The sequence below is a fragment of the Quercus robur genome, chromosome 8 (assembly GCF_932294415.1).
Source record: "Quercus robur chromosome 8, dhQueRobu3.1, whole genome shotgun sequence".
Classification (NCBI taxonomy): Eukaryota; Viridiplantae; Streptophyta; class Magnoliopsida; order Fagales; family Fagaceae; genus Quercus; species Quercus robur.
Genome location: NC_065541.1, coordinates 55,048,511 through 55,075,743, shown reverse-complemented (window position 1 = coordinate 55,075,743; position 27,233 = coordinate 55,048,511). Strand labels below are relative to the sequence as shown.

The 27,233-nt window shown below is 37.0% G+C and overlaps 3 protein-coding genes across 10 annotated transcripts in view; 1 reads left to right on the top strand and 2 right to left on the bottom strand.

Moving 5' to 3' along the window:
- LOC126697097 (pheromone-processing carboxypeptidase KEX1-like) overlaps window positions 1–2,115 on the bottom strand; it is a 54,313-nt gene extending 52,198 nt beyond the window's left edge. For 2 of the 7 annotated variants that reach the window (XR_007646151.1, XR_007646154.1), the window contains exons 1-2: window positions 1,860–2,111; window positions 1,611–1,691 (exon numbers count right to left, since the gene is read on the bottom strand). Coding sequence is in view for 1 of the 7 variants with exons in the window: in XM_050393937.1 (XP_050249894.1) it covers window positions 1,611–1,691; window positions 1,860–1,901 (123 nt within the window). In the remaining 6 variants the exon portion in view is untranslated. Of the gene's footprint in view, window positions 1–1,610; window positions 1,692–1,859 lie in introns of all 7 variants that reach the window. The other 5 variants (XR_007646150.1, XR_007646153.1, XR_007646152.1 and 2 more) reach the window with 4 other exon arrangements.
- The window catches only part of LOC126697098 (protein cornichon homolog 4-like), a 98,594-nt gene extending 80,597 nt beyond the window's left edge, over window positions 1–17,997 (top strand). For both annotated transcript variants that reach the window (XM_050393942.1, XM_050393940.1), the window contains exon 5: window positions 17,963–17,997. The gene's annotated coding sequence lies outside the window, so the exon portion shown is untranslated. The remainder of the gene's footprint in view (window positions 1–17,962) is intronic.
- LOC126697094 (AT-hook motif nuclear-localized protein 1-like) overlaps window positions 8,662–27,233 on the bottom strand; it is a 105,259-nt gene continuing 86,687 nt past the window's right edge. The window contains exon 6 of the mRNA XM_050393929.1: window positions 8,662–8,709. Coding sequence (XP_050249886.1) covers window positions 8,677–8,709 — 33 coding nt within the window. The 3' untranslated portion in view covers window positions 8,662–8,676. The remainder of the gene's footprint in view (window positions 8,710–27,233) is intronic.

Genomic DNA, 27,233 nt, shown 5'->3' with positions numbered 1-27,233 from the left:
ATTTGGGAAATAGTAACTAACATATTTTTGTCTCCATTTCTATTTACCGAAGTGCTTTTGCAAGCCAGCCAATATACGCACAAGTTTACAAATTCTGCATCAAAGTACCACCTCCCTCTATCTCTTTCTCTTATACTCACACACCTCCCTCTATCCCTCTATCTCTTTCTCTATATTTCTTATTCTAGTTAAACTTATACCCCTGTGCCTGCCAAATTCTATCTTTATCTAAACCCAATAAAGTTCAAGCATTTCATCAATTCCATATACAATCTCAAAAAGCCTTTTAATATATTCAATTAAAAAAATCAAAACTAAAGCAAGCATACATACATACATATATATATATATATATATATAAAAACTAAAGCAAGCAAAACATACAAGTCCCTTGTTCTGGCCTTTTTGTAAAAGTAAAAATCTTGAAATCCTCCCTTGATTGGATGATGTCAAGGTTGAATTTTCAAAATATTGATCCAAGAAAATATTATTTAATGATGTAACATCCAAAAGTTACACTAGTTGTAACTAGATCCTTACTCTAAAACAATTACTCCAAATTGAAAATATCAACTATCAAAGCATACAAGCAGAAAATAAAAGTCATGTCCACAAACCATGGGTGCAAAACTCATTAATGAAACCAGGGCCAGTTAAAGGTTCCAAGCCATATCATCTTATTAATTTGTTTACAGCTTGGTGTTGAAGTTTTCTTGTCATAAGTCAGGATGATTGTACTTTTTAATTTGATGTAATACGTGTGGATGGGAAATAATTGTGTTTGAGTTTATGCGTGATGTGTGTTAAGTGTCATATACTCATATGCAATAAAGTTTCAAGATGAATATATACTTGATTCAAATTCAAATATGTCTAATTTTGCAAAGCAAGGTGTCAGTAGACACAATTGTCTCAGTCCACTTTATAGACTTTACTGCAACAATATTAGTACATTAATTGTAAGGTAGTTGCATTGGCCAATGTTCTCTTTAAACACTACCTTGTCAACCTTCAGATCAAACATTTGGCTCTTGGCATCACACCACCAACACCCTAAACTTGGCTAGGGTCTTGTGAATTATGTGAAACAAAACACTCTATAATTTTGGTTACCTATGAATGGATCTTGTCAAACCCATACCCATGTAAGACTTGAGGCTAACTACATAAACACTAGGACCATCTGAGAAAAGCCAAATATGCAAGCTAAGCAAGTTGATCAACCACAATATAAGCAAAATAATGACCTTAAAAGAGAAGATAAAATTAAATAAAACAGGGCACAAATAATTAATAACAATTTTTTTTGTATTTCCCAGTCAAAAGTTGTAGGGAACTACTTAGTGGAGTTAATATGATGCTCTACTAAAAAATCTCAATATTCTTACCATTAACACTTCAATCTACTACTTTATTTTAAAGCCAAAGGCAAAAAAAAAAAAAAAAAAAAAAAAAAAAAAAAAAAAAAAAAATTCAATTAATAAGAGAGTAATATTTTGGCATCCTAAAAGTATCATACACAGTATTTAATAGATATGGGTTACTAAATGTGCTCCAAAATCAGCATCAAGATGGATAAGAAAAAGATAATAATAGGAAAAATGATTTACCTGGTCAAAACCAAGCATAAGATTATTCCACTCTATATTCCTAATAATCAACAAATTGGACCTAGCAAGAAGGAGTGCAACCTGGGCCAAAATAAATCACAAAATACCAAGTGAAACATTATCTATATGTTTCATAATAAAAAACTAAAATCAAAAGGTTCTTGTGGAAACATTTCATAATAAAACAACTAAAATGAAAGAAAAATAACCAGATCTACCAAAAATGAAGAAAATCTAGAATAAACTCACTGTGTCTTTGTATCTTTCTCTTATTTTCATGGGTTGTGGCATGGGTATGGTGGGGAGGAGGGAGAGGAGTGAAGAAAGAGAGAGTAGATCGGTGGCTTAGGCAGTGGCTATGGCTAGGGCGGTGGGTACGGCAGTGGGTATGGGTGGCGGCATGAGGGGAAAGTAAGAAGAGGAGTTATGGGGAGAGAGAGAAGTGGTGTGAGGGGATAGAGAGAAATGGGAGCTGAATGAACATAAGAAAGAAAAAATAGTGTAGGAAAAAAAAAAGGAAAAAAAAAGTGGAAAATGAAAACTGGGAGAAATTTTGTGAGGGAGAATGAAAGATTTGGGAGGAAAATATAGCGACGTTTTCAACATGTCGCTATAGAACGATTGGAAACGTCACTATAGAGCATCATTTCTTTTTTCCCAATACGGCTACAAGAGTATAAGACGTGTTTTTTTTTTTGGCCATAAAAGTATTACTTTTTACTCAGAACTACAGCTAAAGCGTCACTATAAGCCAGATACATGCCACTAAAACAATACTTTTAGCGACGTTTTAAGAAACGCTGCTATTGTTATGGGTTATGGCGACGTTTTTTTAAAAACGTCGCGAAAGGGTTGCTCTTTAGCAGCGCTAGTCAAAAACGATGGCAATATACCACTTATAGCGGCATATTTAAAAACGTCGCTAAAAAACACCACCTAAGCCCAAATTTCTTGTAGTGTCTTTTTTTCAAAATTTTGATGTAGATGGTATACATAGATCTGAAGATCACATAATCTTTTTTATCATCATTTTATTTTGGAATTTGCCAATGTTTAGTAAGGATTAGAAAATTAAAATCCTAACAACATGCATGTTTTAGAATGATTTCATTTCGACTTATTCTTATATTTTTATTATTGTAACCACAGAACAAGGATTTTTAGCTATGAATAATAAATATTGTTAAAATTAGTCTTCACAACAAAAAAGAAAGATGATTTATAATAGACTTTTTGATTTTATAAATTGAAAATGATTCGTAAATTAATATAGAATCAATTATGACTTTCGAGATGTAGAAAAATGTTGAATTCCATTTTGGTAGAAGATTAATTCAAAATGTATTGGTGAAAATTTATTTTGTTTATTTAATTACACTTTATCACCCTAAACTATAAATCAGATTACACTTCACACCCTAAACTATTCAAATGCACACTTTGCATCTTAGCATTACTTATTTATGAATAAATAAAAAATAAAAAAAGAAAGACATTAAGTGCCTGTTTGGATTGATTGGGAAATTATTGTATACTCCCGAAATACCATAAATGCATACTCCCTCCTCTCACATGAATGATGGGCCCTACTAATTAAATTCATGGTGGGACCCACCATTTATGTGAAAGGGGGACTATGCATTTATGGTACTGTAGGAGTATCTAATAATTTTCCGGATTGAGAGGGGAAGGAGGAGGAGTGGAAGGGAGTATAATAGAGTAAAGTAAAGTTGGCTGAAAATAGGCTAATTTTGGGCTAAATTTACTCTGTTTTACTCTACTCCCCCTCCATTCCCCTCAATCCAAATGAACCATAAAGAATTTAGTGCTTCCTTGAAACAGAAGACAAAAACCAGGCTGAGCAGTGCCTAGATAACTAGGAAAAAAAAAATATTGGTAAACAACTTAAGCATTTCCATACATGGGAAATCCATCTTCTACTTTTCTAAAATCTGTCAATCTTGAGAGATTAATTACCATACAACAAATTAACAAGTACCATTAGCCATTGTTGCAAAATAAAGGACAAGCATGAAGCATGGCTTAGCTTAGTTTGTTTATTTTTATTTTTTATGATAATTCAAAAGTTATAATATGGGAGAGGAAATTTGAACTCTAGATATCTCCTTTGAGAGCGCCAAAAAAATAATAATTGAACTATAAGACTCTTGACTAGTTTGTTTATTATTATTACAAAAAATATTTATTTTATGTTAATGTGATCACTTTCTAGGCCTTGTCCACTAGTTGCCTATCAATTTCTGAATTTCATGCTAAAATGGGTGCGACCTTTTCTCATATAAGTTTTAACATTGCCCATCACTGTAAGCCTCTAAGAGCATTCCCAATGGAATTGCCAAATGGGAAATGTATGTTTGATTTAGCATCAAACCCTTAAAATGATGCTCCATCCGAGTTGCTAAATGATGACAATTGTAAAAAATTTTACAATGTTGTTACAGTGCCATCCTAAATGTAGTATGACACTGTAGCACTATTGTATATTTTTTTTAATGACTTTTATTCTCTCTCCCCTTTGTCTTCTCTTTTTCTGGGCTGAGAGATGGTCTCTTTCTATCTCAACTCTCTCTTTCTTCATCTCTGTTTCTCATCTACCCTCTCTCACTCTCTGACTCGCTGTTGGCCGGAGCATGGTCCGAGATCGGCGTGATAGTCTTTAGGTGGATCAGTGTGATCGGTGTGATCGGCTTGTGATTTGGGTTTCTAGCGGTGGAGATCGACGAGTTGTATGGGTTTCTGGCGGTGGTGGGTTTGTGATTGATGTGGGTGTGGGTCAGGTGGTGCAGCAGCAGCGTGGTTCGGTGGTGGGTTTCTGGTTTTGATTTTGGATTTTGATTTTGATTTTGGATTTTGATTTTTGATTTGGATTTTGATCGGAGATCGATGAGTGATTTGCTATGGATTTTGGATTTTGATTTTTTATTTTGATTTGGATCTGAGATCGGTGATGGATTTTGATTTTTGATTTTGATTTGGATTGGAGATCGGCAAGTGATTTGCTATGGATTTTGGATTTTGATTTTGGCTGGATTTTGCTCAGCGGAGGTGGGTGGTGTGACTAAGAAGCTGGACAGTGGTGGTGATGGTGGTGGGTGGTTGAGAGAGTAAGAGAAATAGAGATTAGAGAGATAAGTGGGAAATATTTTTATACTATTTTAATATGTAGTATGGTAAAATAAAAGTTAGAATGCGTATATTGTAAAATAGTATTGTATAATTGATAAAGTAGTTTTTTGAGAGGGTAAAATAGAATAGGATAGGAATTCGGGATGTGAATGCTCTACACATTTACAAATTATGAGAAGAGAATTATATAGCATAAAGTATAATATACATGGACCTGGAATATTTCAAGAATAACTAGAATACGTGTATGACCAAAAAAGAAAAAGAAAAAGAAAAAATTTAGTCAAAAAGAAAAGGGATATTGATACCTATTGTTTTGGTAAGAATACATGATATATACACGCCAAACTGTAAAGCCATTTTGGACAATCCAATGCCACCAAAACATGAATAGAGTTTGGAAAAATAGTACCTGAATCAATGGTCTCAATTTATATGAACTTCAAGGCTAAATCTATACCTGAAACTTAAAACCAAAATGGATATGAAATGAAGTTGGCCTTTGTCTAAGGCCAACTGGTATGATTAGCCTATCATTGTTGAGGTTGATTTTTAATATCTCATTCCATTTAACTTTACAATCTATTATTCATCATTCATTTGTCTGTGTTAGGCGACTTAATTAGTTGATCCTCATGTTCTACTTAGGAATTTATGATCTACTCTAAGACTAGTACGAAATCTTATCCTAGATATTCAAGTGATAAGTATCAATCTGAGCCAGAAACTTCATGCCAAAGATTGCACCCATCTTTTTGTTCAAATTATGCAGGAGGTCATGTTGTTCAAATTATTGTTACATAGCTTTACATAATAAGATTCACAAACCAATTAGCAAAATCTCCAAAGAGAACAAATCTAAATGCCTAGGTAGCAAATCAACCTTGACTTTAAAGAACAAAATCAAATGTCTAGGTAGCAAACTTTGTCTCTAAAGAACAGGTCTAAATGCCTAAGTACTGAACCTTGGCTGTGAAGAACAAATTCCTAGGCAGTGAACCTTGGCTATGAAGAGCAAATTTAAATGCCTAGGTAGCGAAATTGGCTTTAAGAACTAAATTAAATGCTCAAGTAGTGAACCTAGGCTGTAAAGTACAAGCCTAAACTCCTAGGTTGGGAACCTTTTTTTATTCATGCCAATTTGTTGTAAAAGTAGAAAAGTTGATATCAATTTGTTGTTATAGTTGAAGCCTTATTACCAATTTGATGTAGAGAGTGGCCTTTAGATAGCATTCCCACACAAAATTAAATGTGGAATATGGGTTTTAGAAAGATGTCCTAAACAAATAATTAATATGAAACAAAGATAGGAAAGAAAAAATAGAAACAAACACACATAGGAGAGAATGCCAAGAATTTATGTGGTTTGTCATTTGACTTAGGTCCATAGATGGTGATAAGAAGAAATTTCATAAGTAAAAACAAATCTTTCTAAGTTTAGCATATATTATAAAGCTTTCAGCTAGATAAATTCTCTATAACTTATTAAATTTCCACAAGTCAGTAAACTAGAGTCTGTATTGATAGGTTTGAGATCTTAAAATAAAATTCATTATTCTTATAATAAAAACTCAATAGCTATAAAACTTGATTCTAAATTTAAGCCCCATGATTAGTATTTTAACCCTCCACAATCAACATATATGACTTACTACAGATTTTAAATCAACATTAATACAGACACAGTCTAAGTGACAGATTTGACACAATTAAATAGTAAATGATCATATTTTCATGTGCAGAATTTTATACCTGCAGTGGACATGTTAAAATATATTAATAGGCAGCTAATTAACCATTTTAATCATCATGGCTTACAATAAAAATTCCAAAAGCAACCATAATAAATAGTCATCCTAATTTGTCTATTTCTTAATCACATAAAATCATAAACTAGCAAGAACCCTAGTCCAACTTAACCAAACTAACACCAATAATTTAATAACTCATCATATACAGCATAAATCATGATATTTTTAACAAGTTATCAAACAAGAACTCCAACATGCAACCTACCAACGACAACCACCAATTAATCCATGCAATAGTTACATCCAACAATGATGAATTTCTATTAATATAACTAGACAAGACAACACAGACCACTTAAAACGTTTAAATTAAAATAAATTACCTGTCTTTCACACACTCGAGCTCGTTCCAAATACTCTTCCCGATCAAAATTCCTTCTATGTGTTATCAACCCCAACAACCTACACCAACAATCCCAAACAACAATTAATCGAGCCAGTTAAGTTATTTTATTTCAAAGATGAAATTTGAAAATTTTCCTAATTTTTAAAAACTTACCGTTGGGGAGATTGAGAGAGGTCTGAGTGAGATTAAGAGAGGGGTTGTTTTGTTCCTGCAAGAAAACAACAAAATACCAAAATCCCATGAAACTTGTCCCTCAAAAAGTCCATTTAAACCCAAAATCGAAACCCTAGATCGAAAATCGAAACCCTAAACCTAAAATTGAAACCCTAAACCAAAAATGGGAAACCTAAAACACAAATCAAAACAAACAATTTAAAAAACTTACTGTTAGTCGGCCTTGTGAGAGTGTCTTCAGTGAGATTAAGAGTTCGAGAGAGAAAGGGAAAGACCTAAGGCTTTGTCGGCGCTGATTCTTCTCTATCGACAAATGCTTGCAAACCTAACTTAAATTCAGTGAATCAAACCCTAAAAATATTATTGCATACAGAGACAGTACAAAATGTGAGAGAGAGAGAGAGAGAGAGAGAGTATGTGTGTGTGTGCGTGTGTTACCGATCGATGAGAAGGGAATGGAGAGGAGGGAAGAGTGGAGGGAGGAAGGGGATTCAGAGAGGGTGGAACTGAGGGAAGGAGGGGAGTGTGTTGGATCGAAAGGTAGCTTGAGATCGTTCAGAGTGGTTTGAGAGTGTTTTGTGGAGTTAGGGTTTTTTTCAATTGTGTTTCGTTGAGGGATTTTTTTAATTTATTTTTTATATATACTGAAAGTTGAAGTCACGTTTAAAGAAATGCAGCTCTAGACATGTAGAAGCTGCATTTAATCAAACGCAACTCTATAAATGTCTAAGCTGCGTAGCGTTTATTAAACTCAGCTCAAGCTATACTACAAAAAAAATAAAAAAATAAAAAACCCTGGATGGGACTGAAGCTGCGTTTTTAAAAACGCAACTTCAATCCTGGGGAGCTAAACGCTACCTCACTTGGGCAAAATGCAGCTTCAGTGCTGGTCTGTAAACGCGGCTATAGGACCAGGGGTGGAGCCGTGTTCTTGAAAAACACGGCTCAAAGGAAAAGCTGTAGCCGCATTTTTGAAAAATGCGGCTAAAAAACGCGGCTTAAGAATGCGTTTTTTATAGTGTGAAATGAACAGAAGATATCATGATAACAAGGGTAGCCAATCACTGATTACAACTACATCAAAAGATCCTACTCATACACCTGCAGAAACCTACATAATTAGCCTACAAATTAGATCTACCTCATAAGAAAATGTATAATCCTAGTTGGAAGTGCAGTACTCTTACCCTACTTCCTCTTACAATAACCAATATCATATGAAGACAATTTTAGTTATTCGAAGCAATACTTGATACATATAGAGAAACAAGATCAGGGAACAATATAGTTAGCAAGACTTTTGAGATAATAATCGATTGCAGTTTATCGTGTTAACCTCTAGGTAAAGATACATTGATATCAGTTCCAAACTTTCTAGAGTCCTACATGTGCATGGCCACCCAGTTTCTTTTCGGAAGGATGATGAAGAAGCAAGGTTTGGTCTTGGCGTGCCTGAATTTTGATGTCCATTTCCTCCCAGTCCCTCGTCATCTTTAGCACCAGAAAAAGGTATCACAGCCATGGTAGTAGCTGGTGTAAAAATAGCAGGGGTGGACTCATTTTTCAGCTTCTTTGGTTTCTGCTCTTGCTAGTTGCTTGGTAGGAAACTCCCTACGACAACCTGACTTGATCAAATAAAAGATTAGAGGTATTCCAAGCCAAGGTTCACTAAAGTAAAAAAAGTATATAACTAGTGTTTCTAAGGTTGTCATCTTGCAAACCATAACAACCTTGGTTACTTTAACTTTTGTGGTTCTTGACAGTCAAGCCTCTACATTGGTGCGAGAAATTCTAAATCCCTAGAAAAGTTTTGCAGCATCTTAAGCAGGCCCAATGCACTAGTGGTAATTCTTAAAGATGTATAGAAAGAAGAAGAATAGTGGTAAAGTTTTCTATACCTCTTTAATGAAACTGTACGTTTTTAGATCCTTGTAAACTAGATTGTTTAACCTAATTAATTAACTAAGTAAATACTTAGGTTTATTATTCAGATCTAGGTTAAAAAAATAACAATCATATCATGTAAAGCAACGGAAAATATAAAGAACACAAAAATCTGATGACCCAAGAAAACTTAACGGGTAAAAAACCTAGGAATAATTTAACCTAACTATCCTCAAGGTAAAACAGAATCACTATACATGAAAGAATTGAATTTTGTACTATAGAACTTAGACCACTAACATCCTATTACTACCTCAAGTAAAAAACTTACTACCATGACCACGTGACAGCTCCGAGTCCACAGACTGCTTCTTTCTTTGATCTACAGCAACCACAAGTTCTCCTACTTGTGATTTTGAGACTCCACTCAAAGGTCTTGGATCTTCTTGAAAGTTCTTTATGTAGCAACTGAAACCACCATCAAGTTCTTGATTCAAATCTTGATCTTGATAGCTCTATGTGTGTGTATGAAAATAAACATATCTCAGATCTTACAAAAGATTCAATACACAATTCAACAATGATGTTAGAGAGCTTTTTGATACAAAACCCTAGATCTACAAAGAGGCACAAGCTGCACTCTAATCTCTCTCTAAAAGCCTTGCAAACCCCTCCTAGGGTTAGCTTATGATATCCTTTAAATACTGAAAAAAAGGGATTGCGATTTGGGTTTCAAACGGATAAATTATGGCCTTTTTACGTTTGCTGATTTTTGCTAATCTACAACTTTCGATCGATCGAATCTAATTTTCAATCAATCGAGTTTTGCAGAAATTGAATAATTTCCTACAATTACTTGATTCCAAACTTAATTTAAACCAAACTTTGAGCAAGTCTAAACCTAAACTAAATGTTTTGATCATAGTTTGCTAACATATACAAATTGAAGTTCAAATATATTAATTCCTAAAGTCTTAAAACCTAACAAAACCATGTTCCCATCCTAGTGAAGGCAAGTGGACAATCAACCATACGCTCCCAGTTGCTGCTTCTAAGCTAATTTAAACCACCACACCCAATTGAAACATAAACATAAAAAGGCTTACCTGCACAGGACTCGCAGCTACCAGGAGTCCAACAACTCTACTGCCAACAACACGTCCATCAGGGCTTGCCAAAGTGACAATCATCCCACCTGACTTGCTCCTTGTCCCTTGAGTCTCAGTCGGCATGAAAGATCCGGACAACGAAAGTATCTCAAAACAACCCTACAAGAAAACAATAAGAAGAGACCTTAAATACATAGAACAGAAATTGATTTAGTACTGCCAAGAAGATTTTATTCTTTCTTTATTTTGATTTCCCAATGCAAACAAAGTACTCATCAAGAAAAACCCATTCTCTATTTCTTAAAAGAACTTCTGAGGGGTAGGATTTGTCGATTGTGAGGGTTAATCAATGTTTATCGGCTCCCTATTTCATTGGCTGTCAGTAGATGCAGAAAGACCAAGTGATTTTGTAGATTTCATAGACTTCATTTTTCATAGTTTTGTTGGTCTTTCAGAGCGTATACACTTAGAAACTCCCCATATTGAACACCTGTTGTACTTCATTTTTTTAAGACAAATTATTCTTTACCTATCAAATTATAGGTGTTTGTGCATGTGTGTGTATGCCTATATATATAATCTATTTCTGATCTATCTCTCAAATATGCTCTAGTTAATTCTACAAGCCCCACACTAATTCCTCAGGTCTCCTGTATATATGGGAAGAAGATAGAAAGGCATGCAAAACATAAGTATACAACATGCAAAAAGTTGGCAATTTTTTTTTAATTCCTTATAAGATCAAACCAGTTTATAAAACCCCCGTTTCTATGAGGTCTATGAGAGGTGATTGGCAGGTGATATCCCCCCAAAACTCACCTTTTTTGAGTGGAGAGGCTGATTCCAGCAAACCCACATCATTTTTGAATCCTCTTTGTCAAATAAAATAAGGGCTAAACACCCTACTCTCCTGGAAGAAGGATCTCAGGCATTTAATATATGCATCCCCTCTTACAAACGTGTGGACCCAGTCGTGAAATGGGGATGCATATAATGGATACAAAAGACAATTATTGTCTCTCTCAAGACCCTGCAGAAGCAAGAGCTTAATGCATTGTGTACAACCTTCTCTTTTCTTTTTTTCACTTCCCAACCATTTGTAGGACCCAACTTCCTATTGGGTTTTCAGATGATGAAATTCTTTAAAATCAATTTCTATATGACATGGCACTAGAACATCTATTTTTGTCAAACAACCAAAATCTTTTGACCTTCGGTTTGTTTATTTGTTTTTTTTTTTTTTAATTAAATTTTATGGTCTATCACTTGTTCAGTTACAATTTGAGCTTTGTTCAATCTCCAATCAAGATTTTGAAACCTAGTTCCGAGCAACTTTTGTCCTCATTACAGTTACAGTTGAGGTGCATGCAACATAAAAGAGACATATACATCAACTTCTAAACACACCCACATGACATGGGATTTGATTGGTTTTTGAAGTAGAAGTTCAAAAAATCTCTTAAACAACGAATGTATATCAATCTCCACCACTATTTTTGAGATACAAATAAAAAAAAGAAAGCACATTGGAATAAATTAAATAGAATGGAGGATAACATGGAATGATCCAAGGATTTGAGTTTACATACAAACTCTTATAGTGGATAATATTCATATTCATATTCCATAGTTTACTAATCAAACTAACAGTATGCTTGTGCGATGCACAGATTAATTTTAATTTCACATGTAGAGAAAGTGCTAAGCAATTACCAATAAAGTATAATTCAAGAAAAAGATGATCATGATAAGTTTGAGAATAGTCAAGTTGATAAGGAAAACTTTCGGCATATTGGAAATTAACTAAAATTTCTTGTAGGGCATATATTGGTATCTTTACGGCAAAAAACCTCAGTCTATAAGCTATAACAATCAATTAAACAACTCATCCGACTTTCGTTTTGTAAAGTTTAAACCAGAGTCAAGCATATGCATGGTAAGTGTCGATTGCCTAAGACATTTCCATGGAGATTGGTACTACCTGCATTCCTTTTTGTTGGTTCTATTCAGGAAATCCAACTTTTCAAAGGGGACATCATTTTAATGCATTGTCTTTTAAACAAAAAGGTATATATCTTATTTTGAAATGATAGAGAGGTATGATCCTTCATTATCAATGGTTAATTAATCTACAACGATCTCCCTTGAGGTTCAATAATCTACAAGACTTGGCCCTGGGTTTGATAAACGATGATGATTTCCCACGCTTTTAAGTGATTTCTCTTGACACTAAACTTATTTGCTGATTTCATGCTAAAAATGACCTTTTTTATATCCCAAGTATGCCCTTCTTTTATTTAGCTAGACTCTGGAAGGAAAAATATTCCTTTTTGTCAAGTGAAATGGAATAAAAAGAAAGTGTCATTTTTAACTTTGGATTTAAAATCCTTCTTTAAGAAGGTATAGTTCTCATAAAATGTGGTGTTATTAGAAAATAACATTACCTATAAGCATTCTCTACCCTTCCACTATGACCAAGGAGGTTGTGTCCTGGATTAAGAGGAAAGTTGTTATGAATTCCCCAGAAAGTTTATTCTAGATTTAATCATGCTCATAAATTTGGGTGACCAAGATTAGGACTCTAAATGCCTTCTCCCCTGCCTCTTTAGTGGAGGTCACATATCAATCAACACATGACATTTTGAATCTTACACTAGTTCTATTATTGTCCACTCAAGAACACTTTCTATCATTTATAGCTGATTTAACATGGGCAAGCTCTTGCACCTTTGCACACATGCATGCATTTTCAGATTTGCCCTCAAATAGAAAATAGCAAGTATTTGCAAACTCATAATCAGGCCCCAGTTCAAACAATGCATCTAAGATGATCTATAACCCCCCCCCCCCCCTTTTTTTTCCTCTTATCAGGTACGTGAAACAACAGCACTTGGTTGACGTAACTAAGATCTATAACCAGCTGAGATGGGAGAAAAAGCTGCCTACCTTCTATTCCTATTCTTCGTTTCTCTGTTCTGGTATCTAATCTAATACTATATATAATAGCAAAAGCCTTTAAGGAGGTGTTGCCACGTTAGGAAAAATGGCCCCTTAAAATTCAGACACGTATAAGTTAAAAGCGATAAAATACAATGTTTAGCAATACTGTAGCACCATTTAAAAGCCTCTCTATAAATAATAAAAATTAACCGGTTAAAATACTATGCACACAGAGATAGAAATAGAGAGAGAGAGAGAGAGAGGCGATGAGGCAATGAAGCCTCCGTTCAATCTGATAAAAGAAAAAACCTCCATTAAAAAAACAAAAAAAAAAACCATTCCAGAGCACATATTTATAACAAAGTAGCGCGTCTAACTCTATCACTTCTTCACTCCATATTCGGAAGGTACGCATTGAATTTTTCTGGAACTTCTTACTGGCAAAGAGAGAAATATCTAAGGCTAGCCATCACCATCAATTTCCCCACCACCATCCGTTCCCTTTCCAGATTCAGACCATCAGATTGCCAGAACCGACATCGACAACGGTACATTTTTTTTTTCTCAATTTTGTAGGTTTGTGTATAAAACGTTACTTTTAATTGAATTTTTTTTTTTTTGTTTGGTCGGTTTAGATTTGATTCGTTTTTGTTATGGGTTTTTGGATTCTCTATCAAAATGTTTATTTTCTCAATTTTAGATATTTGCTTTTGTTTTGTTTTTTGTTTGTTTTTTCAGATTACAGAAATCACTAAAAAAATTGATTTTAGTTTGGGTACTTCTGTTTCTAAGCTTAACGAAATATTTGGGATTAAATAAGTATAGAATTGAATGTTGCATTGATACTTATTTTAGGTTTTTCTGCCAAAATACGGTTGAGAGAGAGAGAGAGATATGTTGCAAAAATACAAGGAAAACCGAGAAAGAGAACAATAGAGAGAGAGATTCGGTCTGTCTCAATTTCTCTCAAGATTAGAATTCACATAAAGGCCTACTTCCTCCCAAAGTCTACGTCCTTCCAGAACTGCTACCGGTTAGTTTTTCTCTTTGCTTTTCAGTTTATACATTAAATTAGATCAGGTTTTAATAATTTGGCTGGATTGTTTTTAATTTGACTTTTTGGGTTATATTTCTGATTAAGGTGTTTGAGTTATTATTATTATTTTGTTTTGTTTTGTTTTGGGTATTTGGTTAAATTGATGTGTGGGTATCTATTTATGGTGTTCGATTAAAACTCAGATGAATGGAATGAAAGTCCTTAAGTGAGTTCCAGTCTCTTTTGGATACTTTAAAGATCAAAACAGAGCAATAGATAATTGGGTTTTTTCCTTTTCTAGGTCTTTTAGAAGAAGTAACGTGGATCTCTTTGGGGTATGCTTTTCAATTTGTTCAATCTATCATTTTTTTGAAGAATCAGGTATTAACTTCAAACAATGGGTATGACCTTTTTAATAGTTTGTTGAATTCATTTTTTTTCCCAATTTATTACACATGGTACAATCTTAGGTATTATACAAAAATGAAAAAATAAAAATAAAAATAAAAAATGCCTCTTCAAATGTGGCATCATGATTATGTGAGCAGGGTATGTATTCTCTTCATGATATGTTGCGATCAGATTGTATTCTAATCATGCACCACAACTGTGTATTATCCATACTCTCAAGAGGATTGACTCTATATATCTTATGTGCCTACTTTGCTATAATGGATGTGGTTTAGTATGGTGTGACTAGGTGCCATGCATTTTGAGTCTCATTTGAGACTAACTGTGAGAGTTAACAAAACTATTTTTTGAGAAATTAATATAAGAAATGCATTTACTAAATAGGAGTACATTAATAGAAAAGACATTCCTAAATCCCTAAAAATTATTTGCAAAAAAATTGTAAAACCCAGGTAGAATCAAATGCAATCCAAATAGTGGTAATGTTGATTTGCAATGGTAAATATATGCATCGCTTTATCATGCATAGTGGTAATGTTTATTTTTCATGACTTCTATTTGTTCAGAGTTGGGGAAAAAAAATTTTGTTTTGGCCAGAAGGAGATGATTGTTGAGAGATTGAATACATACTAGATTGCTTTCGAATATGCTTTGTTAGTTTTTGTGTTTTTCTATTAAAATAAAAATATGTGGGAAAAATTGTGTGCTTCATATTTGCTTAAGTTGGTAGAAGTCTTGACGGTGATAAATTTTTGTTTCTCAAGGTTCAGCAAAGGTGAGTGTAGACTTATTGACAATTTTTTTTCAAAGTGAAATTGGAAGTAGGAACAAATAAAGAAATAGCAAAGATTTTGTTAAAAAACTGTGTTACTTCATATCAAGGGATTATTTATTTAATAAGGTTGTATGATTATTTCATGCCATTTTAAAAAACCTTCTTACCCTTTCACTTTTTGTTGAAATTCAGATTTGCTGAGTTTTCCCTGTCAAGTATGAAACTTAATAATTAATGAATATGCCAAATTTCAACTTGGATGGTTTAAGATCTGAAAGTTTAGACTGCATAGTTATGGGTTTACCCTCTTTCTATTGATGTTACGATATGAGATTATTACTTCTGGTAGTTATTTTGCGTTGCTGGAATTTTGCTCATGAAGAACAAGAAAAGGCATATATTTTAGAAGATGATTCAGTTATTGTTGCTTTGGTATATGAATAAAAATAATTAATTATTGAATGAGTTTTGAATTTTTTTTTTATTTACATATTCTGGAGTATTTAATAAAACCCAATTTCTTGATATGTTAATTTAAGTGCTATTTGGGAAGAATAGAAAGTAGTTTGTACCACCTGAGAAATTTCTTTTTAATGTTGTTTGTTTAGAAATGGATATGTGTTCTTCTTTCTACTATGCATTCTAAATTTTTTATTTTTTGTGGGAAAGGGTCAAAAAGAAAGAAATAAACTAAAGAATAGAGCACATGGTGTGTGTATAGTGTCTTAGGTAAATTTGGAGAACTATGTTGAATCGTTCATATGCTAAGAAGTTTTTTTCCCTGCCTAAAAAAAAAAGAACCAAGAAATTAAACTAGAAATAATAGTCTATCTGAAGTGAAGGAAATGTCTATACTTGATGAAATGAAGGAATTTTACCTTTGTTCTCTGATGTAAAAAGTTAAGAAACAGAAAATATCCAAACTACTTGATGTGTTTAAATTTGTTAAAGATGAAATTTTAGATGCAATTCCTCCAGCATATATGTGCTTCAACTTTGGACATTAGTTTAGTAAAAATTTTCTTGACACTATAGTGCTTATGACCATTACACGCTTGAAACTTCCATGGAGGAGATTTGGTGGCTTGGATTATAAGATGCATTCTTAGAATTTAGACTACAAAAGATTGAGCAAAGTGTAACTTGGCAGAGAAAAAATATGAATTTGTTTTTCTTTTCCAATTTTGTTTTAGGTTCTTTTGTGGTTTTCAACTTTTCATAGATTTAATTTAGAGTGTTTCTTCCAATAGATATTAAAATATTGTTTCTTTGTTTTTATACATTGGAATTTTACCTTATATTATTATTGAATACGTTCTCCTTAGTTTTCATGATTGTTATAGATTAGCAAAAATAGTTTGAGTGGATTATGAATAGAAGTGCACTTCTACTAAAGAAAACAATTTTTGAAATGTGGAGCTCAAAAGGTTGTATTAGCTTCTATCATTTTAGAGGTTACATTTAAACGTGGACAACAATCATCCATTTAGCACACCAAAGAATCCATTTTGTTCTTATTGTGTATACCTTTGTAGTTGGCATGTTCAAGATGGACAAAATAAAAAAATAATGCATGTGAGAAGATATGTATTTGTCATCATTTTTTTTTCCAAGTGCTATTGTGCTATAGTTTTTACAGGTGAATGATGATGGCCCAATTCATCCAAGTGAAATAGAGCTGGCACTTACAGTTCATTAGGGCTAGAATATGGCTTAGCTCACTAAATGATTTTTGGGTTAATGAGTTCTTAGACTTTATTTTCTGCAATGGCGAATTTTGGACTTTTGACAATGTTATTAAACCTAACTCTATATCCCACAATTGTCATTTTTGTTTTTTGAATTGATTGGCATTATTAAAACAAAGCCTTTAATAAACATATTGACTATTGTATTTATTGTATAGTTATGTCAAATTGATGGTATTTTAAATGTGTAAAATGTATCCCGCGCATTGCGCGGGTTAAATGCTAGTTCTGATAATAGACATTCTTATACCCTTGATAAATTGCTGTTTACACTTTTAGAGCAACTTTGGTGAAATGATGCGTTCCCTTTCATGTACAATCTCTTTTAGGTTGATTTGGAGTATTGCAGATGAACCTGAATAATCTGGAATTATTGCATCTGACAAGCATGCTGCTGTAAGTTCATAGATTACCGTTTAGCAAAGGTCATATTTAAGCAAAATAAATTTATAATTTAATTTTTTTTTTTTTTTTTTTTTTTTTTTTTTTTGTTAGCACGTTAAAGCAATTCAATTTTCTTGAGGAGTCACTAGGAAAAGGGAACTTAAAAAAAAGGATTTTCAGTGACACCTGCTCCCAATGGGTTTTGAACTCCCAATTAAGTGCCATTTGAGCTAGAGCTAATTGGCTGTAAAAGGATTATTACATCATGATCATGTCATATCATGTATTTTGTCTGATACTTGTTTTGAAGTATGGATGAACTCTTCCTCCCGAACTTTATTTTATACCTTATAATTTGAGAAATTAATAAATATCTGACAAATGATAGTTATCAATTACATGTTCCTCACAATTATCTCCTTTCTTTTTTAACTTCTAAAAAAAAAAAAAAAAAAACTCTGCTTTCTTTTTAAATCAAAATTGGTCCATGTTACATTCAAAGCTTCCCCTTGATTCATGTAGTCTCAAATTCATGCATTGCCTCTTTTCCTGGATGAGTCTGATTTACTCTTTCTGCTGAAGGCCAGGTACTTTCGATGGATTACACTTGCCAAAAAGAAAATGGAGAAAAAGGGGGGGGGGGGGGGGGGTGGAGAAGTTAGATACAGTTTTTCAGGGATAATTTTCGGGAAGTCTGTAAATTTGGCTGGAATTCGGCAACTTGTATTGTTGGTAGTGCCATTGGTGCACTATGCATCGCAGGCATTCTTTTTATTGTTGTATTAAGTTTTACATTGATACATGGCATGAAGTAACAAAAGTTATGGAGGTCGCCCATTGTGCTTTTCCAATTTCCTATCTAGTATTTTCCACGGAGTTGAATGTGTTTGTGATGGACGAACAAAGGACACAGTTCTGACTGGCATATGGTTCAAGTTTCTTCTTATGTGATACATGCAACAGTTAAATATAAATGATGATCTTTTAACTTCTTGGTATAAGTTTGGCTTTTGTATAGAATTGTTTATCTTGGAAACTTTGTTTATATATCTCTTACCAAGACAAGAATGATTCGATGTCTTCCAGGCCGAATTTGAATTTCCATATTGTTAATGTTTGTTTCGTTTGCATGTTCGGGCTGGCTTTTCTCCGTGCATGGATTTGTTCAAGAGCAAATAACTAGAATCCAAATAATTATTAGGATGGATCCTTTATTGCATCGCTTGAGTTTTTTTGGTGAACTATAGAGTAATAAGAAAGTTTGTAACAAGCATGTTTCCCAGGTAAGATTGCTAAAATTAATTTTGTATAGCCGACGCAACAAAACTGATGCTCAATGTGTCAATTTTGTAATTAATAAAACATGTTTAAGGATTAGATTATGGAGGAAACACTGTATCAGCTAAAATGTGATCGCATTGACTGAGGATATTTGTGTTTATTAGAGGCTTACATTACTGGTAGCTAGTTAGATTGAGTTCACAAGTCCATATATGTTAATTTGCTATTTCAGGAAGTTAATATCTACTAACTTGTGTAGATAGATTCATACATACACGTACGTATATACTTTTGAGAATCTATGTATATTATGGAAAATATTGACAGAAGCAAGCCAATAGCATACGAGAACACTAGGAAAGTAAAGCTTTGTGAGTAACCATAAATCTAAAGACAACAAATTTCACAATATATTTCATAATTGCTAAGGTGATAGGTTATGATTGGTTTATAATAAAAGTGAAAGCAATGGTAATGAGAGTAAGATTTGTGAGTAGCAATAAATCTATGACAATAAATGTTACAATATTTTTCATAATTACTAAGGTGATAAGTTATGATTGGTATATAATAAAAATGAAAATAGTGATGATTCTAGTGAAAGTAATGTTGTACTAATCAATCTACCACCTCAACAAATTGTGACATTTGTTGTTGATCATGCAATGGTCACAAATACTGACATATATTGACTAAAACGTGAACTTATGGCGCTAATTCGAGAATTCTTCTTTTAAGTCTCTACTCTTAATGTCGGCATGCAGGGTCCAACTCACATGGACTTAACCCACGTCTATGTGGGCGGTGGAACATGTGTCTGGATAGGCCTCATCAATGGGCCGGGCCGGGCCGGCCCGACCCGTTTTTACTTGGCCCATGGGTCTAATGGGCTGGGATTAACGGGCTATTGACTAGTCAATGGGCTGGGTCGGGCCGGGTTGGATGGAAAAACCCTAGCCCATGGCCCTACCCATGGGCAATGCCCATTTGGGCTTTAGCGGGCTGGGCTAGTGAGGTGGGTTTAATGTGCTATCCATGGGCATTTTTAACTAGTCTTCAATGGGGTTATAAAAATTTAACCAAAAAAATTATAATTATATATTATTACAAACTATCAAACTGAACAATTAAATCTACTAAAAAGATTCTATTAAAAAAAATACTAAGACATACCTCTTAAAAAGGTACTAAAATAAGATTAATTAACTTTTATTGATAAGAATAAATAAGTACATTGAATTAAATATCAACTCTTAAAGGAAATATTTGAAGAATAAAATATCAATTCTTAAAGGAAATATATGAAGAATCAAATATCAACTCATTAAGGAAAGAATTTCTTCCAACCAACGGTAAGCTTTTTTTTTTTTTTTTTTTTTTTTAAGGAATTTCTTCTATAATTGTAACTTGTAAGAAAAGAATTGGAATTTATCAAAGGAAAGAATGACTTTCTTTCCAGAGGCACAGAGGTAGGGCAACAGTCATCTTAGTAACTTTGTTTTAAAAATCAAAGCTACTAGACTAATACCAAAATATATATTTATTATGCATATTGTATCACAATCATTCCAAGTATTTAGTGGTTAGGTGTGTGGTCTTAAAGTTTTTATAATGTCTAAAGTTCAATCCCTCACCCACCCAACCCTCAAATTATTTTGTTATAAATTTTGGGCAATGAGTCAGGCTAACGGGTCGGGCTACTGGGCTGGGCTAACGGGCCGGCCCACCGGGCGCCCATGGGTAAAGAAACCAACCCATAGCCTGTCCCATTGGGCTATTGGGCTGCCCACGGGCTTCAATATTATTGGGCTAGGCTGCCCATTAGCCTGGTGGGCTAGCGGGCTACTGGGCCAGCCCATGAGTCATGGGCTATTTGATGACCCTTATGTCTGGACTATATTAAATTCCAACTACTATGAGCGTTGAGATTGTTCCATAAACGTTATCACAAAAGGAGAGACTATCCTATAACAATGACAACAAAACCCATAACACAAACATTAACGAAACAAATTAAGCAATTCAATTCTTAAAATTTCACATAAATTTTAACAAAAAAGTTTGATAACTAAAACAAACAGCAAAAGATAAAATTTAATCTTAAAAAAAAATAAAAATAAAAATAAAAAATGAGTGAAACATGTCACCTTTGTGACAATACCACTATCATGACCACATCTTCAAGATCACAACTAAGTAATGTGCAAAATTAAAAGAACAATCACGGAAAATTTTTAATTTCATGATCAAGGAAACCAAATAACCAAATCTGAATCTATGGAACTAAAATAATAATAAAAGAGTTTGGTTAGGAGAATGAAAAAGTAAGGGAATAAAAAATGTTGTAAGGATAGAAAATATTTTACTTTTCCATTATGTGTATTTGATAGAAAGGATGGGAGAGTGGATGAATTGAAATTATAGTTTAAAATATTGAGGTAATAGGGGTAACAATGTCTTTTGAATTTGTCACACATTTTCCTTCCCCCATTTTTCTTCTAATTTTGGAGGATACCCATCTGTGGGGGTAAAATTCATCAGTCAACAGTGGGCCTTAGGACCCATGCGGAGCCCAGCCATAACAGGAAGTGAAAGCAGGGTCGGAAGACTCTCAGCCCAATCCTGTTGGGCCGGACATGTTTAAGGAGCATCCGAGGAGGAGTGTCTCCTCGGACGCACCAAATGGGAGTCCAACACATGCCCTGTACACGGTGAGAAATCGTCCCAAGTGGAAGGAGAATGCTAGACATTCAGGAGGCAACCACAACTGCCGCATTAAATGCAGGGAAGCTACTTTTCCAGCCGCATTAATGTAGAGAAGACAGGTGAATAGTGTCATCTTGGCCAGTGCAACTCACAGAAAAAGAAGGGGGATGTCCGATGGGACAAGCACTCAAGTGGAGGCCCAGATGGTTAACAAGTGTAAGGCCATTATCGATTGAAAGATGCTATATAAGAGAAGAAAATCCCCATAAAGAGGGGATCGGAAAATTGAGAGAAATGAGAAGGAAAAGAGAGAGAGAGAAAAGGATTCTTTAAACAGAGCATAAGTGGCATACGTATTGCTCCTCGAACTGTTACACCATGAAACTTAATGAAATATCCCCACGTTCAAATTGTTGCATGGCTTACTAACAGTTACATTCACTCTGTCAAGACCTAGTCCTGTGACCCACTCTCTACAAATTCATTGTTGAGGGTCTTTTGGGCCAGAATCGCCTGCTTGCTGGGCCCCAAAAACCGCCCTTATAATTGGCGCCGTCTGTGGGGAAGAACTTGTGTCTCGACAAGTGAAACCGCGAGAAATGGAAGGATCAGGTCCGCGCCAAATTGGACGTGCAGATTCCCAACGGCAGGTCAATTTTTTGAATCTCGAACGAGAGAGGGACCAAAATAAACAACGAGGGGGCAGTGTGAACACCTCTCACACAAGTGAAAGCCGTTCAAAGGGGAAGGGCCATGCATCCCCTGAGCAAAACGATCGAAGGGCTCTGCAGCAACAAATTGACGACTTGAAGAAAAAGCTGCACCGAGCGGAGCGAAAACGTCCTCCACCCGACTCGAACAGTAGCAATGATGAGGACAACGAATACAGGCAAAAGTCAAGAACTCCTCCGAGCGAGACTTTTTCCTACGAAGAAGAGCGGCCTCATAAGCCCGGCCACAAAAGTCCATCTTACCAAGGCACAACCAATGATGCCATGAGCAGGGCTTTGGATCGCATATCCCAATCACCTTTCACGCGTAGGATAGAGAGGGCAGTGTTTCCTCGGTGGTTCCATCAACCAACATTCGCCACATACAATGGTCGGACCAATCCAGTAGAGCATGTGAGCCAATTTAATCAGAGGATGGCCGTCCATTCCAGGGATGAGGCGTTAATGTGTAAGGTGTTTCCGTCCAGCTTGGGACCTATGGCAATGAGATGGTTTAATGCCCTCCCACCAATTCCATTGACTCCTTTAAACAGTTGACACAGGCTTTTGGATCCCGCTTCATAACCAGCAGTAGAGTTCCTCGGCCCCTAGATTCTCTCCTGTCCTTATCCATGCGAGAAGGAGAGACATTGAAAGCCTACTTAGACAGGTACTGGGAGATGTATAATGAGATAGAGGGGAATTATGATGACGTCGCCATTAGCATGTTCAAGAGGGGCCTGCCGACAGAGCACGGCCTAAGAAAGTCCCTCACTGGGAAGCCAGTCACCAGTGTGCGTTAACTCATGGATAGGATTGACAAGTACAAAAGGGTCGAGGAGGATCAGCAGATGGGGAAGGGTAAAGCAAAGGTTGTCCCTCAGGAGAGGAGGGACTTCAGGTCGGAATGATTTAACAACAGTAACAGGCCGAGAAGAGACTATGTAGAGCAGCCTGGATCTACCAGGGCTCAGGCAGTCCATGCTGTGTTCCGAGAACCGCTTCACAAGATCCTAGAGAAGGTGAAGTATGAACCTTTCTTTCAGTGGCCGAACAAGATGGCTGGTGATCCTTTGAAACGCAATCAGAACCTCTATTGCGCGTACCATCAGGAGTCAGGTCACACCACTGCTGATTGCAGGAACCTGAAAAACCATTTAGATCGGCTTGTCCGAGAAGGGAAGTTGAGACATCTGTTGCACCGCCCTGAAGGATGGCAGGAACCGTCGAACAATGAAACCAGACAAAGTACGTTGAGGCCACCCATTGGCACAATTAATGTCATTCTCACCGCACCGGGAAGGACAGGCTCGACCCCTTTCAGGGTAATGTCAGTGGGCAGGTTCCCAACTGAGCCAGATAACAGGGAATCTAAGAGAGCCAGGGTGGGCGCCACTCCCTTGATCGAGTTCTCGGAAGAGGATAAGCGAGGTACCCTTCAACCCCACGATGATGCCCTGGTCGTCATACTCAGAATTGGAGGTTATGATGTGAAAAGGGTGTTAGTTGATCAAGGTAGCACTGTGGAGGTAATGTACCCAAACCTATATAAGGGGTTGAACTTAAGGCCAGAAGATCTGTCACCATACGATTCCCCTCTGGTCAGCTTCGAAGGAACAACCGTCATACCGAAAGGCATGATTAGACTGCCTGTGCAAATGGACACAGACATGGTGGAAGTGAACTTCATTGTGGTAGATGCGTATTCCCCCTACACAACTATCGTGGCCCGGCCGTGGCTTCATGCACTAGGGGCTGTACCATCAACCCTGCATCAGAAAGTGAAATATCCGTCAGGAGGTCAAGTAAAAGAAATAACGGGGAGCCAAGGAATGGCCAGGCAATGCATGGTGTCGGCAATCTCACGACGACAAAACAGTGAACCTTCCGCTTTAGCCGAGAACGTATTATAGCAATTAATGAACTCGATCCCAACCGCGGGTGATCGAAGACCAGCCACAGAGGTAAGCTGTGAGGATCTGGAGAAAGTACTCGTCGGATCAGACCCTAAGAGGTTTTTTCAAATCGGTTCAGAATTACCGCCCCAGGAGAAGTCAGCATTGATTGCTTTTCTCCGATAGAATGTAGATGTGTTTGCTTGGGACCCCTATGAGGCCCCAGGGGTCGACCCAAATTTCATCTGCCACCACCTTAATGTGAATCCAGCTATAACACCTAAGAAGCAGGCTCCTCGGCGACCATCGAAAGAACATACTGACGCCGTGAGAGAAGAGGTCGCAAGATTGAAGAAAGCAGGGGCTATCAGAGAGGTCTTCTACCCCGAGTGGTTAGCCAACACGGTCGTGGTAAGAAAGAAGAGCGGGAAATGGCGGGTCTACGTAGACTTCACAGACCTAAACAAGGCGTGCCCGAAGGATCCTTTCCCTATGCCGCGGATAGATCGGTTGGTAGATTCAACTGTCGGACACCCTAGAATGAGTTTTCTAGACGCCTTTCAGGGCTACCATCAGATACCCTTGGCTGCCGAAGACCAGGAGAAGACTGCTTTTATCACCCCAGTTGGAAATTATCATTATAAGGTGATGCCCTTCGGCCTGAAGAATGCCGGGTCAACCTATCAAAGGATGATGACCAGGATGTTTGAACAGCAGATGGGTAAGAGCATTGAAGTGTACATAGACGACATGGTGGTTAAAAGCAAGTTGGTGCCCGACCATATTGAAGACCTCGGCAACGTTTTTCAAATACTGAGAAAGTACAAGCTACAATTGAACACAACTAAATGTTCATTTGGGGTGGGATCAGGAAAATTCTTGGGTTATATGGTGACTCACAGAGGCATAGAGGTTAATCCTGACCAAATAAAAGTCATCCATAGCTTGCAGCCTCCTCGGAACCCTAAAGAGGTCCAGAAGCTTACTGGTATGATAGCTACTTTAAACCGTTTCATCTCGCGCTCAGCAGACAGATGCAGGCCATTTTTTCTCCTATTACACAAATGGAAGGAATTTGAGTGGAATGAGGAGTGCGCTATAGCTTTCCAACAGCTAAAGGAATACCTCGCCCGACCACCCATCATGTCCAGTCCCGATGCCGACGAGGTTTTGTTCGCCTACATCACAGTAACCCCTCATGCAGTGAGCTTGGTGCTAATCCGAGAAGACAATGGCACGCAGCGACCAGTCTATTACGTGAGCAAATCACTGCAGGAGGCAGAAACCCGTTATCTTCCCCTCGAAAAGGCTATCTTGGCCATCGTACAGGCCACACGAAAGTTTTCCCACTACTTTCAAGCACACACTGTAGTGGTGCTAACACAACTCCCCTTAAAGTCCATCCTACGCAGCGCCGATTACACAAGCAGAATTGCGAAGTGGGGAACAATCCTGGGCGCTTTCGATATTAGATACATGCCTTACACTGCTGTAAAAGGCCAGGTCCTTGCCGACCTAGTAGCAGAATTTGCAGAGCCCACGCTAGAAGGACAAAAGGTGGCGGGATCACTAGGGGCTAATGAGAAGATGATCAGCACAATTTCTCAGCATGAACACACTTGGTGGAAAGCGCACATCGATGGCGCAGCGAATCAAAGGGGCTCAGGGGTAGGACTCGTTCTGCTCTCACCCGAAGGGATAACCATAGAGAAGTTATTGAGACTCGGATTTTCAGCCACGAATAACGAAGCCGAATATGAGGCGCTATTGGAGGGAATGTCGATGATCCGGAAAATGGGTGGGAAATCCATGGACATGTTCTCGGATTCGAGACTCATTGTGGGACAGGTAAATGGAGACTTGGAGGCTAAGGACGAAAGAATGCAAGAGTATTTGGTTCGGGCTAAGCACCTACAGACCTATTTCCATCACTTCCACTTGACGCACGTACCCAGAAATGGGAACATTCATGCTGATTCTCTCGCGACGTTGGCTACCTCCTCGGCTCAGCCCCTCCCTCGAGTCATTTTGGTAGAAGATCTCATCCGTCCATTAACGGAGAAGGCCAATGGGATTCGAGTACATAACATCAGGGCAGGACCGAGCTGGATGGATCCTCTAGTGCTATACTTAAAGCACGACACATTGCCAGATGATAAGGTTGAGGCTGACAAAATTAGGAAAAAAGCTACTCGATTATGGTTATCTGAGGACTCTAAGCTCTACAGACGCTCGTTCTCGGGGCCATATTTACTGTGTGTGCACCCAGAGGCTATTGAATTCATCCTGGAAAAGTTACACGAAGGAATTTGCGGAAGTCATACGGGGGGTAGGTCTTTGTCCCACAGAGCCTTAACGCTGGGTTATTGGTGGCCGAGCATGCATAAAGAAGCCCTGGAGTATGTGAAGAAGTGCGACCAGTGCCAGAGGTTCGCCCCGAACATACACCAGCCTGGCGGAGAGTTGAACCCATTGTCCAGTCCCTGGCCATTTGCACAATAGGGCCTAGACATACTTGGTCCGTTCCCCAAGGCAACAGGGAACAGGAAATTTCTTCTCATCGGCACTGACTACTTCACCAAATGGGTGGAAGCTGAGGCACTGGCGAACATTAGGGACGTCAATGTCAAGAGGTTTCTTTGGAAAAATATTGTCACCAGGTTCGGCACCCCACACACCCTGGTGTCGGACAACGGGCTCCAGTTTGACAGCAAAGCCTTCAGAAGGTACTGCAGTGAGCTAGGAATTGTTAACCGGTACTCCACGCCAGCTTACCCCCAGGGTAATGGACAAGCAGAAGCCGTCAATAAAACCATAATGAATGGACTGAAAAAGAGACTAGATGACGCGAAAGGAAGATGGGTTAAGGAGCTAGCCCATGTCTTGTGGACATACCGCACCACGCCTTGTAGGTCCACAGGAGAAACCCCTTTTTCAATGACCTATGGAGCCGAGGTTGTCATCCCACTGGAGGTGAACTTCCCAACCCAGAGGACTACCACATTCTGCCCCGCTACCAATGACAAACTTCTGGAAAAGAGCTTAGACCTCATCGACAAAAGAAGGGAAGGCGCGATGGTCCACCTAGCTAACTATCAGCAGAAGCTCAAGCAAGGTTACAACGCCAAGGTAAAGTCCAGACCATTGGAGCCAGGGGATCTAGTACTAAGGAAGGTCTTGGGCACTGCAAGGAACCCTGCATGGGGAAAGCTCGGACCAAACTGGGAGGGACCGAACCGTATCACTTCCGTAGCCGGCATAGGAGC